The following is a 16,205-nucleotide window of genomic DNA, read 5'->3' on the forward strand; positions in this document are numbered from 1 at the left end:
GAATCAAACCACATGTCGCCCCATCCCATCCCACCCCTCGGAGCCCGGCAGTGACAAGGGCTATGCTAGCCACATCGTCTGCAGTCAGGATAGAGGCAAGAGGAGAGAGAGAAATTCAGCAGGTCTGGGGAGAAGAGCAAAGGAGGCAGGTAGAAAGAAAACAGAGAAAAGAGATGAAGAAAGAAGATCAAGAGTTTGATCAGTAAGGAATGGTTTGGCGGCTAGGGCGGGTAAGGAGTGCGGGGGGCGGGGGGGCTGGTCCTGACTGCCTACAGAGCAGTCTATAGAGCATGCTACTCTTGCTCTTGGGGATGGTGAGTTCCAGCTCCACCTTGGGCACAGAGCTTACCAAAAAAAAGGGGGGGGGTTGGAATGAAGGGGAGAAAAGAAAATTACTGAGGGTGATTGATAGAGGAAGAGGAAATTAATTAAGCTGGGGAAAAGGGAGTGGAGGTCAAAGAAGGGCAAGGGCAAGGATGAAAAAGATTGTACCCAAGAGGCAGAGAGATGAAAAGGAGGTCTTCGACTCTCAGACCTCTTCCCTGAAATGTCGGTTTCCCACCCTTTGACGAGAAAGAATTGGAGAAGGCAGCTTCCCTGGGCTGGGCCAGGCAGGATCTGGGTGGGGCTTTGCAAGGATCTCCACAGGGACCAGCAAGCCTGTATCCTTTCCTCTCCCTTCCCCCCAGGCTGGGACAGAAGCAAAGGGAGGGGGGACATTTTCCAACCCTCTGCTATTTATAACTCCAATCCAGAAATGGGGCTAGGAGGAGAGATAGGAAATAATTTGGCACAACTGGAACCTCGCTTGCTCCCCCCTCCTCTATTTACTGGCTCCTCTACTCACTGGGTGATGGTCTTGTGTATATTCACCTGTCCATCTTTCCCTTCCCTCTCTCACTATTTGGTTTTGTCTCATCCCAAACTCTATTTTTGTCCCTTTTCTTGTCTCTATCACTTGGAACCCTTCTCCGAAGATTTCTCAATGTCTTTAATGTTTTCTCTATCATATCCTTAGGATTTTATTTTCTCATCGGGTGCCTGGCTGGCAACTCTTAATTTCACGGTCATAAGGTTGAGCCCCATGCTGGGGGGAAAGATTACTTAAATATGAACTATTTCAAAAAATATTTTCTCGGGGCGCCTGGGTGGCTCAGTGGGTTAAGCCTCTGCCTTCGGCTCAGGTCATGATCTCAGGGTCCTGGGATCGAGCCCCGCATCAAGCTGTCTGCTCAGCGAGGAGCCTGCTTCCCCCCTCTCTCTGCCTGCCTCTCTGCCTACTTGTGATCTCTCTCTCTCTCTGTCAAATAAATAAATAAAATATTTAAAAAGAAAAAGAAAAAATATTTTCTCTTCGCCTCCCTTTATTAAAAGCCCCAATGCCCCCTACCTAATTTCTCTTCCCATGCTCCTTTGTCTCTCTTAATTCTTTTTCCAAGATTATACTTTTAAAAACAAACAGAGGGGTAGGCTCTCACTCTGCTGGTCCTGGGACAATCCTTGCCCTGGGTAAGTTACTATACATTTGAATATCTGGGTCTCCGTTTTTGCAACACTGCACTGTAGACATCCCCTCCAGGGGACTAGCACAGCTCTAACTAGGGACTATCGAGGAAACACATGTGCTGCCAACAAGCAGGAACCAGGAGCCTCCTTTTATTGTCCCCCACATCTGCCCTCTTTATCCCTTTTCTATCGCAGAGCCCCAACACAGTAGAGCTGATATAAGAATGCAGAGTAGTACAATCAGTATGGAACCCAGGACTCCTGACTCTGAGTTGAGATCTCCGACCAAGGTCAAATGCCTTCAGAGGCCCAGGTGCCTTCCTCTCTGCACCTGTGATGTCTGCCTCCCTTCATCTTCACCCTGCTGGCTCCTGCTAAATCCAAGGCTGAAATCAGATGCCAAGAATCTGCTTCTGACCTCCTCTGCCCAAATATTTGAGAAGTCATCTCACCCGCCACAGGAGGAAGGAGCAGGAAAAGAGAAAGAGAGAGGCTGCCCAAAATTAGCCTGGCTATAAATAGTGGGGCAAGGGAGGGTGAGAGGGGGGGAATGTAAGAGTCCTAGACCAGCCTAGTAAATTTAGACGTGTTGGTTTTCCCTAAAGGAGAAGTGAGACCAGATTGTTGGAATGGGACACAATGTTGTAGGTGAAGGGGGGTGGGGCGCAGAATGAAGAAGCTAGAGGGATCTGGAGAATGAAGTTCAGTGTTTGAATAAACAAACCTGCTGAGAACTTCTTACGTTTGAGTCAAGAGCTGGAAATTCACAAAATTAAAACTATAGAGATGACGAACAGATTAGTGATTGCCAGGGGATAGGGATGAGAGGAGGTAAGTATAAATAGATAGCACATTACACCTGAAACTAACAACATCGCGTGTTCATTATACTTCAAAAATAAATAAATAGGGTCGCCTGTGTGGCTCAGTCGGTTAAGTGTCTGCCTTAACCGACTGGCTCAGGTCATAATCCCAGGATCCTGGGATTCAGCCCCAAGGCTGGGCTCCCTGCTCAGTGTGGAGTCTGCTTCTCCCTCTTCCTCTGCCTTTCTCCTGGCTTGCGCTCACTCTCTTACATGTTCGCTCTCTCTCTCAAATAAACAAAATCTTTTAAAAAGAAAACAAATAAATAAATAAATAGTTGCAAAAAAAAAAAAAGGATAGCACAGAAAGTTCCTTTGTGGTGATGAAGAGATCTGTACCTTGATTTGGTGGTAGTTATTCAAATCTATACACGGGATAGAACTGCATAGAACTACGAATGCATGCACACACTGACACACACAACTGAATGCGTGTAGAACACTATGAAAACTGAATAAGGCCTGTAGGCTAGTGAACAGGGTCCCTGTGTCAGCTTCCTGGGTTTGATATTGTGCTACAGTTATATCAGATGTCACCAGGAAGGGAAGCTGGGTGAAGGGTACATGGGACTTCACGTACTATTTTTGCAACTTCCTCTGAGTCTATAACTATTTCAAAATAATTTTAAAAATTGATTAATGTCCAGGCCCAGCAAAGGCTTCACCCCTATTGGAGCAGAAGCTGGGGCTTTCTCCAGCCCCTTCCCCCTTTAGCAACCTTCTTCGCTTCGATCTGGGATCCCTGTTTTTCAGCTTCCCTGGATCACACATTTTCCAGCTGCTGCCTCTAGCTTACAAGCAAACGCTCCCAGAACACACTGCAGGGTTAACTTCTCCCTCCGCTTCATCTGGCAACAGAGTCTTGGAGCATATGTCCCAGGGTCAGCCTCTTCCTCCCCAACACACACAACAGGAGGACTTTCTCACCCCACCCACCTCTCCAGCACTGGAATCCTTCTGCCTGCCTCTGAATTCTGGCTGTAGCCAAAGCTTGAACTATGGGAGTGGCTGGGAGAGAGAGAATATAAATGTGATTGAGAGGAATCGCTGGGGAACTAACTTGACTGCTCTCATCTTTGAGGATCCAAGGGAAACCCATGCATTTTCTGGAGGACTGGGAGGTCACTTCCCACAGGGAGCCATTTAGACTGTCTTGAGGGCCCCTTTTCTTTGAGCACTGGCCTCAGGCCAACATTTGGAACTTGGCCACACCACCAACAGTACCCCCCCTCTTGAAACCCAGCCAGACTTCCCAGTGTGAGAAGCCTCCTGCACTCACTCCATGTTCTCCTTCAGTCCTCACCCAACTCTTAACAACTCAGCAGCTTCTGGCCTTCACATTTGGCCCAGGCATTCAGTTTAGAGCTTGCTAAGAAAAGCTAACTCACAAAAAGACCTCAAAAGAACAAAGAAATGAGTGGGGAGGGAAAGGAGCATGGAGTTGCATTCATTCATTCTAAGAGAAAATAATCTGTGGGGTGGGGAGGAGTTTAAGGATATGTGGGCAGAAAGAGATTTCAAACGTCAAGAGTCATTGTCCAGAGACACATGAAGCTTGTGTCCATCTCAACCAAAGGCAGGTGGGGAGCTGAGCTTCAACTCAGCAGAAACTGAAGTTACACAGTGAGCAGCAAAAAAAGCCTAGGAAAAAATAGCATCTGGAGGACGATGCTGGAGAGATCAGCTGGGGTCCCCAGATAGAGGTCCCCATGTTCTCTGCCCAGCTCTAGGGCAAAGGAACAGCCAGTGTGTGGGGAGGGGGGCGGGGCTGATGTCTGCAGATTCCTGGCAGTCTCTATACTGATTGTGAAAATGTCAGGCGGTTGTGCCAGGGGGGTGACGGCAATACAGGATGGGCTGGCACTCTCCCTGAGTCAGCCTAATCTTAACATTCACAAACTCGCCACCAAAACCCCCAACACCAACCCCCTCATTGGCCCCTGCCCTCTGTTTCACATTCCCAAATAACCATTTTCTGGTACCCCCTCCAACCCCTGCTCTTCTCTCCCAGGCCCCACGGCTCCAGGAGTGAGGCAGCAAGCATCTTCCAATGTGCTTCTATTTTGCTTGCTCACTGCAGTTGGAAGCTGGAGCCAAGAGGGGGTTGGGGGAAGGACTGGACTAGGCTGCCCAGTGATGCTCTCACTCTTCCCGCTTCTATTGATCAGCCCCCCACTGGAGCGAGGCCTCTTCCCAAACACTCCTCCCCTGCCAGGATCTCCTTCAACTGTGCCCACAGGCTAGAGGGGCATAGTGACAAGACACAGAACTTCCCATCCTGGGGTCTCTTTCCCACGGTTAATGCAGCATGGGAGAGTGGTTACACTCAGGCTCTGAAATCAGATAGCCTGGATTTGTAGCCTAGCTCTGCCACCAAGCTCTATTACTCAACCACTCTGTCCCTCGGATTCTTCATCTGAAAATTGAGGGCAACAGTAATTCACTGCCTCTGATAGTTCTAGGGATTAAATGAATTAATATGTGTAAAGTGTTTGACCCATGGTAAGTACTCTGGAAATGCTGGGAAAATAAGTTAGAGTACACATATAAGCATAGACATATACATATGCAGTATGGAACATTTTTATTCAGAATTTTTATCTTGGTGGCTTTTTTTTAAGATTTTATTTATTTGTCAGAGAGAGCGAGTGCACAAGCAGACAGAGGCAGAGAAGAGAAGCAGGCTCCCTGCCGAGCGAGCCCGATGTGGGACTCGATACCAGGACCCTGGGATCACCACCTGAGCCAAAGGCAGCAGCTTAACCGACTGAGTCACCCAGGCATCCCTCTTGGTGGCATTTAATGCTCTGCTTTATGCTACCACTTTACATTTCATTCGCTAATCCTTTCAAGGGTTGCACACCTCCCAGGATTTAAGATGCTACTCTGAAAACAGCTGAATGTCTGTTTAAATCAGCACCTATTTCTAACACCTAAATAAATAAGCACCTATTTCTCTTCCCCTCTAAGTATATATCATGAAGCCAATTTTCTACTATGTAACTGAATCACAAAATGAGAGAATACCCAAGTTGGGAACAGACCTTGATATGGTTTAGTCCAGTGATTGGCAAACTCCAATGCAAACTAGAATCAGCTGAACAACTTCTTAAAGTTGTTGGTTTTTTTTAAGGTTTTATTTATTTATTTGACAGACAGAGACCACAAGTAGACGGGGGGGGGGGGAGTGGGGGGTGTGCAGGCTCCCTGCTGAGCAGAGAGCCCGATGTGGGGCTCTATTCCAGGACCCTAGGATCATGACCTGAGCCAAAGGCAGAGGCTTAACCCACTGAGCCACCCAGGCGCCCTTGAACAACTTTTTAAAAAATACTCGCCTGGGCTCCACTCCTTAGAGATCCTGTTACTCAATCTAGGCCCAGGGCATTTTTTTTTAATTTATTTATTTGACAGAGATCACAAGTAGGTAGAGAAGCAGACAGAGAGTGGGGGGAAGCAGGCTCGCCACAGAGCAGAGAGCTCGACGCGGGGCTCGATCCCAGGACTCTGGGATCATGACCTGAACCAAAGGCAGAGGGTTTAACCCACTGAGCCACCCAGGTGCCCCCGGCTAGGGCATTTTTAAAAACTTCCCCAGGTGGTTCTAATGTTTAGCTGAGGGCTGAGAACTACTGATTTAATCCAATCCCCTTACTTTCCTAGGGAGAAAACCAAATCCAGAGCATAAGCAAGTTGCCCAGAAACACTCAGCCCGCTGGTGCGTGGTGCACCAGGAGAGTTGATGGCAATAGCAAGAATAGGTTGATGATGTTTATAATTCTTTCCTGTTGGAGTTAATCCCGGAAGCATTTCTCTTGAGTTCAGAGAGGTGTTACATGATTTACCCTTTTACTGAGACATTCTTCTGGTAAGACTGAAAGGGTTCGCATTCCCTGACCACATAAGGACAGAGATGGGATTATACATTCACCACACACAGCCAGCCAAATTAGCAAAGCTCCCGAAGAGGTCGCTTGAAATGCCGAAAATGCCTCTTCTCCACCGTGATCACCCAGAGCTGAGGGATCTTGGCAGGGTGGTGAGAAGGGAAGGGGCTGGAAAAGAGAGGAAAGCATTCCCTCCCAGGGGGAGGGTGCTGAGAATCAACGGAGAACCGACCAGAGCTGCCAGGAGGGAAAGGCGAGGAAAGGAAAAGAATTTCAATGAGCCCGGGGAGCCCCTGCTCCCCCCAAAACGGAACAATGATGCATAATCCGGAAGTACCGACCCTCCCGGGAGCCCTGAGATCCAAAGGAGACGATCAAAACGGGCTCTGCAATACGGGTACTAAAGAAAACTTCTTCCAACACTCACCAAAAAGGGAGACCCCCCTCCCCCCCCCCCGCCCAGTAAAGACCAGAGTTCACTTGCCCCCAACCCTCTGCTAGTCCCTCCGTTCAGAGCCTAGCTCGTCCACGCTCTCCACCCCCCGGCCTCAAAAAGGGGCGGTCCTGGCTTCACGTGACATTGTGGTCACGTGACCCAGGCCCCGCGGGAGCCGAGGTACGGATTCCAGCTCCCCGAGTCGGAGGGGGCCGGGCGCGCCCAGCCCCCATCCCGCAGCCAGCATGCTGTCACGCCTGCTGAAAGAACACCAGGCCAAGCAGAACGAACGCAAGGAGCTGCAGGGTGAGCCGATCGTCCCCGTCCGCTGTTTTCTCTCCCGCCGCGGCCTAGCCTCAGCCTGGAGCCTGGAGTTCGAGTAACGGCCCGGATCCTGGGAAGGACGCGGGCCGGTGGGCGCGGCGTCGGAGAGGGGGTGGGGGCGCTTTTTTGGAAATGCCATTCCCTTGCCAGCTGGCTCTAGTGCCTTTGACAACGCTGCGAGCCGCCCCTCCCCGCCCCCCCCGGGTAACGCCCCCCACTCTCAGTCTCCGCGCATCCTCCTCTGGCCCCCGCGCGAGAAACAGCGCTGTGCGGATTGGCTCAGGGAGCCTCTGGTCCCAAAAGTGGGAAGGGACGCTCCTTGGGGAGGAGCGTGCCGGGGCCAGGCTGAGATGAGATTCTTGGAGGCCTGAAACTGCGGAAATGGGGGTGGGGCCCTTCCAGGATCTGGCCTGGGATTCGGGGTGTTACTAATCCTCAAGCCAGGAGAGTGGAAAATAGTGCTGGGGGTCTGGAGTCCTAGGCGCCGCCACTGACTCGTTAGCGTCCCTGGGCGAGTCGCTTCCGTTCCCACGGTACCAGTTAACTCACCTCTAAAAAGAAAAGACTTAAGGGGAAAAAAATTTTTTTAATAAAATGAAAAGGCTTGCTTTATGTCTTGCAAAGTCCTTTTCAGCCCCAGCACTGTAAGGTTAGTTGAGATGTTCCTGCTACTAGCGGAATAGCAATGAGTGGCGACCCTTCAGCACCACCCTTCAAAAAACTGATTCTGTACTCTAATCACTTTTCCCCTCATCCCTAGAAAAGAGGAGGCGAGAGGCTATCACTGCAGCGACCTGCCTGACAGAAGCTTTGGTGGATCACCTCAATGTGGGGTATGAACTTCTTCCCATCAACACCATTCCCTCCCCCCTCCGCAAGTTTAGGCATTGGCAAGGTCCAACCCTCAGACTGCTGTTGAGGGGGTGGGATGTTCCATCATTCCCTCCCCTCCCCCAGCTTAACTTTATGGGGAGAGGCTTGAGTCAGCTCTGACCTCTAACGTTGCGGGAGGAGGAGCAGCTGCAGTGGTTGGAGAAGCAGCCAGATTCCCCTCTCCCCACAATAACCTCCCTGGTGCTCGCAGCTTGATGCCATCTGCCCACTTCCCTTCACCCCTCCAAGTCCAGCTGTCACTTCGGTGGGAGGGAGAGCACCCTCCTTCACCAGAACTTGCCACCCTCTTCTCTACCTCCCACCCTCAGGCAGGACTGGGGAGCAGCTGGCAGGAAAGAGATGGCGCAGCTGGTGAGGGTGAGGGCAGAATCTATGCCAGGAGCTATAGCAGAGCCAAGCCTTCTTGTCCCTTCCTTCCCGGTCTCCAGAGACCACCCCCTGCGCCAATCCTATAGGAGAATGCCAGTAACAAGCAAAGACTTGGGAAGGAGCAAAGAATATTGTCTCTTGACCCTGAGTGACCCAGAAGAGTGATGAGATGATGACTGGAAGAAAGGGGGCAGTATGATGCCTTCCACCCCAGGACAAGTAGAATAATTTGGTTGTGAATCCAGAGACTGAGTCACCCAAGTGAGCCATGCAGGGACTGTCATCTTAATTACTCATCTCTGGGGAGGATTAGGGGACAAGAAGCCTGTGGTTGGGGCCTCTGATCTCCGCCCCCTGCAGACCTCTCCCTTCACTCAGTGTGAAAGTAGGAGGTCAACAGGAAAAACTAGGGTTTTAGGAACTCCCAGGGGAATCTCTTAAAGCATCAGGAGCCCCCTGCTATTGCTGTTTGAGCTCCTGCACCAGCCCATACTATGGCCAAGCTGTCTCCTAAAGAGAAGGGATGGGGTCTGCCCCCTTTCCTCCCTCCCACATTGGCGCCTCTTGGGCTCTGCTCTGAGATTGGCCCAGGCTTCTCCCTCTGCTCCTCCTTTGCTAGGGGCCACCCCTCTTTCAGTTTAGAGGACGGCTAAGCCAAAGCCAGATTAGAAAGGGTTTTGTGTTGCTGCCCACGGGTCCTCTCATTCCCTGGAAAGGAAAACAAAGGCTCAGTCTATCTCAGCCCCTGTCAGGTGTCCTTCCCATTCTCTCCACCCACCCCAACCCCTTGCCCCCTCCAGCCCCCACAGATTCCAGTTGGGGGTGGGCACCGGATGTGGAGTCTCCCAGATGACCTAGAGCTTTAGGATGGGGAGTCAAATACTCCCCAGCCAATGAGAAAGAACAGTAGTTGTGGGATGGGGAGGTTGGGGGAAGAGGGGCAGGGCAGGGGGTTGGGGGTAGCAACCCCAAGGCATTAACGTAACTGCAGCCAGTCTTGATTGAGGAGAAAAGAAAAACTGCCTAGAGCAGAAGGAAGAAAGGGTGAGAGAGAGAGAGAGAGATTGTGTGTTTGTGTGTGTGTGTGTGTGTGTGTGTGTGTGTTCCTTCATCTGTGTGGGCGAAAGGAGAAGGGTTGGGAGAGAGACTGAGAGCCAAGAAGAAGCCCCTGAGATATCTTCTCTTGACCCTGAGTTCCTGGGGAGGGGGGCTGCTCTCCCATCCCACCCCAGATTCAGGGAGGGGCCCAATTTCCCTTCCCAACTTCTTACACAGATCCCTGGGCTTCCAAGCATGGCCAGATTTCTCCCAGCTGCTGGATTTTCCCAGCTTCTCCTTTACCCTCCCAGCTTCTTCCCCAGGCATATTCCCTCCAGGTTAATCCTCCCTTCTCTCACCCAGCTTTAGGAATTCCTTTGGTGGGGTAGGAGATGGTAAATTTTCAGTCAGCTCCCAGCTAGGCTCTCCTGGGAATGCTGAGAGTGGGAGGAAGAGGCTGGTTCATATGCATGAACGGTAGTTATTTGCATCACATCCAAGAACGGCCAAAATCACAAGGTTTTCCCCAGTTTGACTGCTGGCTGCCCTCCCACCCTTGCAGTGGAATATTAGACCGGGAGACCACTCCCCACCGGATGGGTGAGTTGATCTCATCCCTCTTCCAACCTCTAGTGTGGCCCAGGCCTACATGAACCAGAGAAAGCTGGACCATGAGGTGAAGACCCTGCAGGTCCAGGCTGCCCAGTTTGCCAAGCAAACAGGCCAGTGGATCGGGATGGTGGAGAACTTCAATCAGGCACTCAAGGTGGGCCACACTCCCTACATCCGTGGGACCCTATTAACTGCCTCCAGGCAGGTCAATTCAGGGCTCAGTTTAAAAAGGAAATGGGGATGCTCCCAGCAATGGTTGGTATCTGTGGCCCTAGTGTAGAGAAGCTAGAGAGATAAAAGTAATTGGTGGGTTCAAGCAAAGCCCTTTCTAGGGGATGGATGGAAAGTGCCCCTATCTGTCTCCTTAGAGCCACACTCTACCCTACGCACTCTGACTCCCAGCCTCCCACCTCCTCCCCTTCCCAGGAAATCGGGGATGTGGAGAACTGGGCTCGGAGCATCGAGCTGGACATGCGCACCATTGCCACGGCACTGGAATATGTGTACAAAGGGCAGCTGCAGTCTGCCCCCTCCTAGCCCCTCCCCCCTTCCTCACCCCTACCCCACCCCTCCTGCCTCCCCCATGGGGGAAGCTGACAGGCCAAGAATAAAACACAAGCCTCCATTTCTGTGTGGTATGTTTCAAAGAGCTACTAGCCCATCATGGGTGGATAGGAGTGGAAGATTCAAAGACTGTTTCCCTAAGTGACAGTTACCTTTTGGGTAAAGGGTGGAGCGAGCATCCTCTTACCGTCCCACCCCTCTTTCCCTTTTTGGGCCTGGTGCAGGTGCGTGTTGCATGAGCAGAGGGCGGAAGTTTCCCACACCTCCCCAGAGAAGGTTAGTGGGCTCTGCCCCAAGCTTCCTAATTCAGGACTTTGGTTCCCCGCAGAGGAGAAATATGACAGGGAGCAGGCTTGGTCCCCGCTCTGGCGCTCTGCCTCTCCACGTGCTCGTGGCCTCTCCCAGCCTGGTGCTAAGCAGTGTCATGAGTCTGGACCAGGTTGGAGATTAATTCTTGGGCCTGGGGGTGCTTCAGGGCTGGGAAGGAGGAGGAGTGGCAGGTCCAAGGTCACCAACAGAGAGGGACAGCTGCCATCGTTGACATATCCCTCCTCCTGACAGAGGCGGTCAGGCACCCCCCGGCTGGGGGCCGAGGCAGGCCTGGCCTGTGCCAAGCATTGGCTTTGACTGCCAGGCTCCAGCTTCCCTGGCCCCTCCTCCCAGCCTCTCCCCTAACACCCCCCCACACACACTTAATACCTCTGGGACCCAGGCCACCCGCTGTGGACTTTGGCATTAGCAGTAGCTAGTGCGGGGAGCCTGGAAAGACTGGGAGCAAAGTCTCTCAAACAGAGCACAAGAAGGAGCTTCGGGCACTGTACTGCCTGCTAGCTTTCCCCAGAGGAGGTAAGCAGGGTCCCGGGAGCTGGGTGCTCTGAGGGGGCTCACCTGATATCACACGTGTTGATAAGTCAAAGCCGGAAGCTTTTCATGCGCTTCCTCATACTTGATCGCCCTTGACCCTCCACAGCTCCCAGCTGGGCCACGGCTGGTGTCGGCCCCGCTGGTAGAATAGAAAACAGGTTCAGAGATGCGGTGAGACACTCAGCATCGCACAATAAGTTTGGGGCCAACAGGGCTGAAGTGCTCTGTGCCCTGTATGTGTTTCCAAAAATAAGGCCCATTTTACATGGAGAGAATTCAGATGTCGCTGGCTGAGCAGGAGAGCTGAAAGCCAGCCAGATTCCTCTGCTCGCGTGCGTGCCAGAGTCTGCACCCCGGCCCCGGCCCCTCAGGCTCTAGTTAAGGTAGCCCCCGATACAGGGTCTGCCTGGATCTTTGCTTGGCTTAAATGAGCCAGAATTTGCCAGTTCCCTGCCAAGGAGAGAACTTCTCAGTCTGCTCAGAGCGGACTACCAGCTAGGGAGGATAATAGGGGCAAGGGTTTCCAAGCCCGAGTAAACCAGACAAGTTCTCCCGCCCAGCCTCGGCTGCCACCTGCAGGTCGCTTGGGCTCTGGCCATGTGGCTGCCCCTGCTGCTGGGAGTCTTGCTCTGGGCAACGCTGTGGTTGCTCAGGGACCGGCAGAGCCTGCCCGCCAGCGACGCCTTTGTCTTCATCACCGGCTGTGACTCAGGCTTCGGCCGGCTTCTGGCCCTGAGACTGGACCAGAGAGGCTTCCGAGTCCTGGCCAGCTGTCTGACCCCCTCAGGGGCAGAGGACCTACAGCGGGTGGCCTCCTCCCGCCTCCACACCACCCTGCTGGATGTCACGGATCCCCAGAGTGTCCAGCGGGCAGCCAAGTGGGTGGAAACACAGGTTGGAGAAGCAGGTGAGTAGCGCGGGGCCTCCAGGACTGTGGGGCCACCGGGACCATGGTGCAGGGTGCTCACAGGGCCTCAGGAAGCTGGAGGGATGGCGTGGGGAAGGAGAGCGATCTGGAGAGAGCGCGTTGGAATGCCTTACCTACCCTGTGCTATCTGTCTCCTCTCTCCTCAGGGCTTTTTGGTCTAGTGAATAATGCTGGTGTGGCCGGGATCATTGGGCCCACCCCGTGGCTCACGCAGAACGATTTCCATCGGGTGCTCAACGTGAATACACTGGGTCCCATCGGTGTCACCCTTGCCCTACTGCCCCTGCTGCAGCAGGCCCGGGGCCGGGTGGTCAACATCACCAGTGTTCTAGGTCGCCTGGCAGCCAATGGCGGGGGCTACTGTGTTTCCAAGTTTGGCCTGGAGGCCTTTTCTGACTGTCTGAGGTGAGGGGTGCAGAGCCCTGGACTGCCCTGCAGAGATGACTAAAACACAGCATAGTGGGATCCTGAAGAGGAGACATTAGGGCTCAACTTTGTGGGTTCAAACCCCAGCCTCCTCTCATGGGAGCTTCATGACCTTGAGAGGTTACCTCTCTACACTAGTTCATTCCTCATCTGTTAAATCAGGATGAGAAGATCTACCTCATGGGTGCTGGGAGTAAAATGAGGTACTTCTAAGGCCGCCATAGAGCCTGGCACGTAGAAATGCCCCAAGAAGTCTGCTATCATTATTAGTATTTTTTTTATTGGAGATAGAGCATGTGCATGTGAGCACAAGCAGAGGGAGGGACAGAGGGAGAGGGAGAAGCAGACCCGCTGCTGAGCAGGGAGCCCGACTGGGCTCAATCCTAGGACCCTGAGATCGTGACCTAAGCCAAAGGCAGACACTCAACCACCTGAGCCACCCAGGTGCCCTTAGTATTATTATTAGTAACTATTAGTTATGGTGAACTAGTACATTTACAGAACATTCTCTCCTTTATTTCTCCCAGCAACCCTCTAAGGAATAGGCATTGTTATCCGTAGGGTAACATAACTTACCCCAGACCACACAACTAGTTAGTGGAAGCAGTGGGACTTACCCCCATATCTGCTTGCCCCTCATCTTTATGTTTTCCTGCCCTTTATCTTTAAACAGTAATGTTCAGGGGCGCCTGGGTGGCTCAGTCCGTTAAGCAGCTGCTTTCAGCTCAGCTCATGATCCCAGGGTCCTGGGATCGAGCCCCATGCTGGTCTCCCTACTCCATGAGCAGTCTGTTTCTCCCTCTCCCACTGCCCCCAACTCCTGCTTGCTTTCTGTAGTGCACACTCTTTTCTCCCTCTCAAATAAATAAAACCTTTTCTTTAAAAAAAAGAAATTTTTAGAAATTAAATAATGTTCAAAGTCCCATGAGAACACAAAGAAGACTTGACAGGTACCACACGGGAGCAGGGCCTGCCCCCCAGCCAGCCCACCTTCTGTAGGAAGTCTGCCTTCTACACCATCACTCAGCAAAGAATTTCATATACTTTCGTCCCTATCCCTTGGTTCTATAATTTTCCAATCAGCATCATGGAACACATGCTTGATACTTGGATTTCTACATCTGTGTCAAGGAGGTTAGATGTGTCTCTGCAGTCTCCCCAGCAAATAACCAGTCTACACCCTTCATGTCCAGGACTCAACCCTGTGCTTGGGACCTAGGGAATGGGGTAGTTCTAGGTCAGGAGTTGGCGAACTGGTTCTCAGGCAGAATCTGGCCAATTGCCTACCAGCTAATAATGGTGTTTACATTTTATTATTTTTTTAAAGTTATTATTTGAGAGAGAGAGCATGTGCATGGGGGGAGAGGCAGAGGGAGGAGAGAGAACCTCAACCAGAGCCCCCAGCTGCCACAAGGCTCGGTCCCATGACCCTGAGATCACCACCCAAGCCAAAATCAACAGTCAGATGCCCAACCAACTGAGCCACCCAGGCGCCACTGGTGTTTACATTTCAAATGGTTACATTGTTAATGGTTATGTAAGTACCTACCTGATATCAATAATTTTTAGGCCTGTGTTGCCAAAAATATTTACTGTCTGGCCCTTTAAGAAGTTTACTGGGACGCCTGGGTGGCTCAGTGTTACTAAGCATCTGTCTTTGGCTCAGGTCATCCCAGGGTCCTGGGATTAAGCCCCCATTGGGCTGCTCTATGGGAAGCCTGCTTCTCCCTCTCCCACTCCCCCTGCTTGTGTTCCCTCTCTGCTGTGTCTCTGTCAAATAAATAAATACAATCTTTAAAAAAAAAAAAATTACTGACCCCTGTTCTAGATCTTAAGAGTACAAAGGGAAGCAAACCTCAAAAATACATGGCCCAGGGCACCTGGGTGGCTCAGTTGGTTAAGCAACTGCCTTCGGCTCAGGTCATGATCCCAGAGTCCCGGGATCGAGTCCCACATCGGGCTCCCAGCTCCATGGGAAGCTTGCTTCTCCCTCTGACCTTCTCCCCTCTCATGCTCTCTCTCACTCTCTCACTCTCAAATAAATCTTTAAAAAAAAAAAAAAACAATGCATGGCCCATTTGCCCCCATCCCAGAACAGCAGGGATCCCCTTTTCCGTCAGGACCCCGGTCCCCAGCTTGTGATAACTCTCCCATTTTAGCCCCCACAACCAAGTCCCCGAGGATCCCTTTCCTAATTAGGGGAAGAAGCCAGAAACCTCCCTCTATTCCCATCCAGGCGGGATGTGGCTCATTTTGGGGTCCGAGTCTCCATCGTGGAGCCTGGCTTCTTCCGAACCCCTGTGACAAATCTCAAGAGTTTGGAGGATACGCTGCAGGAGTGCTGGGCACGGCTACCTTCTGCCACACAGGCCCGCTATGGGGAGGCCTTCCTCGCCAAATGTGAGTATCTGGGCCCACATGGCACATGAAGGGAAATGAGAGCACCAGAAAGGCCCATCCTACACCAGCCTGCTGGGAGGAGGTGAGGGTGAATGGGGTGCCAGAGAAGAACACCCAGGCCATTTGGAACCTGCTCACTTGCCATACTGGGGAGGCACTAAGGAGCCCTCTGACCTCTGCTGGGGACCAGCTCCAGAACCCAGAATATTGGGCCGGAGTGGGAAGGGACACTGATTACAACCATCTCCTGAAATGCAGACTTGGAAGTACAGCAGCGCATCATGAACCTGATCTGTGATCCAGACCTGACCAAGGTGAGCAGGTGCCTGGAGCATGCCCTCACTGCTCGTTACCCCAGAACCCGTTACAGCCCAGGCTGGGATGCCAAGCTGCTCTGGCTGCCAGCCTCCTACCTGCCAGCCAGCCTGGTGGATGCTGTGCTCACCTGGCTCCTTCCCAAGCCTGCCCAGGCAGTCTGCTGAATCCAGCCTGCCAGCCTTCTGTCCCCACCCAGGTACTGCCTAATGCCTGGCGTAAAATATGCACTGAATAAATGTCTTGCTTAAAAAACAAACAAACAAACAAAAAACACTGTAGATGGGCAGAAATGAAGTTGTCCAGTGGGAGACTGACCCCATTTAAGCCCTGCCCCCTAGGCTGACTTGATGCTGGGGGTCTCTGGCCTGTTTACTACCTGCAAAGCCACTAGCAACCACTGGGTGTCACCCCCCACCCCCAGGCCCTCGGGCATCTGTATGGGTTCTTTGAAGCTGCACCTGGAATGGCCACCAGAGGGCACTGTTGGACGTTTATTTTCTATGAGGAGTACCTATTTTTCTTAAGAGGGAGGGAAGGTAGTGAAGAGGGGTCCGGACCAGGCTGGGTGGTGTCCATGGAGGAAAAAAGGCAATACCAACTTAAATTATCCCCTCTCTTTTTTTAAGAGTTTCTTTGAGATAGAGCGAGCAAAAGAGAGCATGAGTTGGGGGGAGAGGTAGAGGGCGAGGGAGAAGCAGACTCCCCAGTGAGCAGGGAGCCTGAACCATGGTTCAATCCCAAGATGCTGGGATCACGACCTGAGCCAAAGGCAGGACGTT

The 16,205-nt window shown here is 52.1% G+C and overlaps 2 protein-coding genes across 4 annotated transcripts; both read left to right on the plus strand.

Moving 5' to 3' along the window:
* The first annotated feature begins 6,595 nt into the window (after positions 1-6,595).
* Positions 6,596-10,551, plus strand: BLOC1S1 (biogenesis of lysosomal organelles complex 1 subunit 1). The gene is made up of 4 exons (XM_080810050.1): positions 6,596-6,995; positions 7,774-7,846; positions 9,948-10,080; positions 10,353-10,551. The coding sequence occupies exons 1-4, from the start codon at positions 6,935-6,937 to the stop codon at positions 10,461-10,463; spliced, it is 378 nt and encodes a 125-aa protein (XP_080666176.1). The 5' UTR covers positions 6,596-6,934; the 3' UTR covers positions 10,464-10,551.
* A 168-nt stretch (positions 10,552-10,719) lies between these two features.
* Positions 10,720-15,671, plus strand: RDH5 (retinol dehydrogenase 5). Of its 3 annotated transcripts, none has more exons than XM_080810049.1 (5): positions 10,720-10,766; positions 11,934-12,261; positions 12,429-12,687; positions 14,945-15,108; positions 15,367-15,671. In XM_080810049.1, the coding sequence occupies exons 2-5, from the start codon at positions 11,952-11,954 to the stop codon at positions 15,588-15,590; spliced, it is 957 nt and encodes a 318-aa protein (XP_080666175.1). In that variant the 5' UTR covers positions 10,720-10,766; positions 11,934-11,951; the 3' UTR covers positions 15,591-15,671. The 3 variants fall into 3 exon arrangements, with proteins under 3 accessions (XP_080666175.1, XP_080666173.1, XP_080666174.1); XM_080810047.1 differs by lacking the exon at positions 10,720-10,766 and adding an exon at positions 11,213-11,336 and having other exon boundaries at positions 11,915-12,261; XM_080810048.1 differs by lacking the exon at positions 10,720-10,766 and adding an exon at positions 11,215-11,336.
* The last annotated feature ends 534 nt before the right edge of the window (positions 15,672-16,205 follow it).

The sequence above is a fragment of the Martes martes genome, assembly GCF_963455335.1.
Source record: "Martes martes genome assembly, chromosome: 8".
NCBI classification, from domain to species: domain Eukaryota; kingdom Metazoa; phylum Chordata; class Mammalia; order Carnivora; family Mustelidae; genus Martes; species Martes martes.

What these genes read in the sequence shown, in the direction of transcription:
- BLOC1S1 (XM_080810050.1), top strand. Translation starts at nt 6,935, where the DNA reads ATGCTGTCACGCCTGCTGAAAGAACACCAGGCCAAGCAGAACGAACGC. An exon ending in GTGGATCACCTCAATGTGGG is followed by an intron (nt 7,847 to 9,947) that starts GTATGAACTTCT and finishes TCCAACCTCTAG; the next exon opens with TGTGGCCCAGGCCTACATGA. An exon ending in ACTTCAATCAGGCACTCAAG is followed by an intron (nt 10,081 to 10,352) that starts GTGGGCCACACT and finishes TCCCCTTCCCAG; the next exon opens with GAAATCGGGGATGTGGAGAA.
- RDH5 (XM_080810049.1), top strand. Translation starts at nt 11,952, where the DNA reads ATGTGGCTGCCCCTGCTGCTGGGAGTCTTGCTCTGGGCAACGCTGTGG. An exon ending in AACACAGGTTGGAGAAGCAG is followed by an intron (nt 12,262 to 12,428) that starts GTGAGTAGCGCG and finishes CTCTCTCCTCAG; the next exon opens with GGCTTTTTGGTCTAGTGAAT. An exon ending in GCCTTTTCTGACTGTCTGAG is followed by an intron (nt 12,688 to 14,944) that starts GTGAGGGGTGCA and finishes ATTCCCATCCAG; the next exon opens with GCGGGATGTGGCTCATTTTG.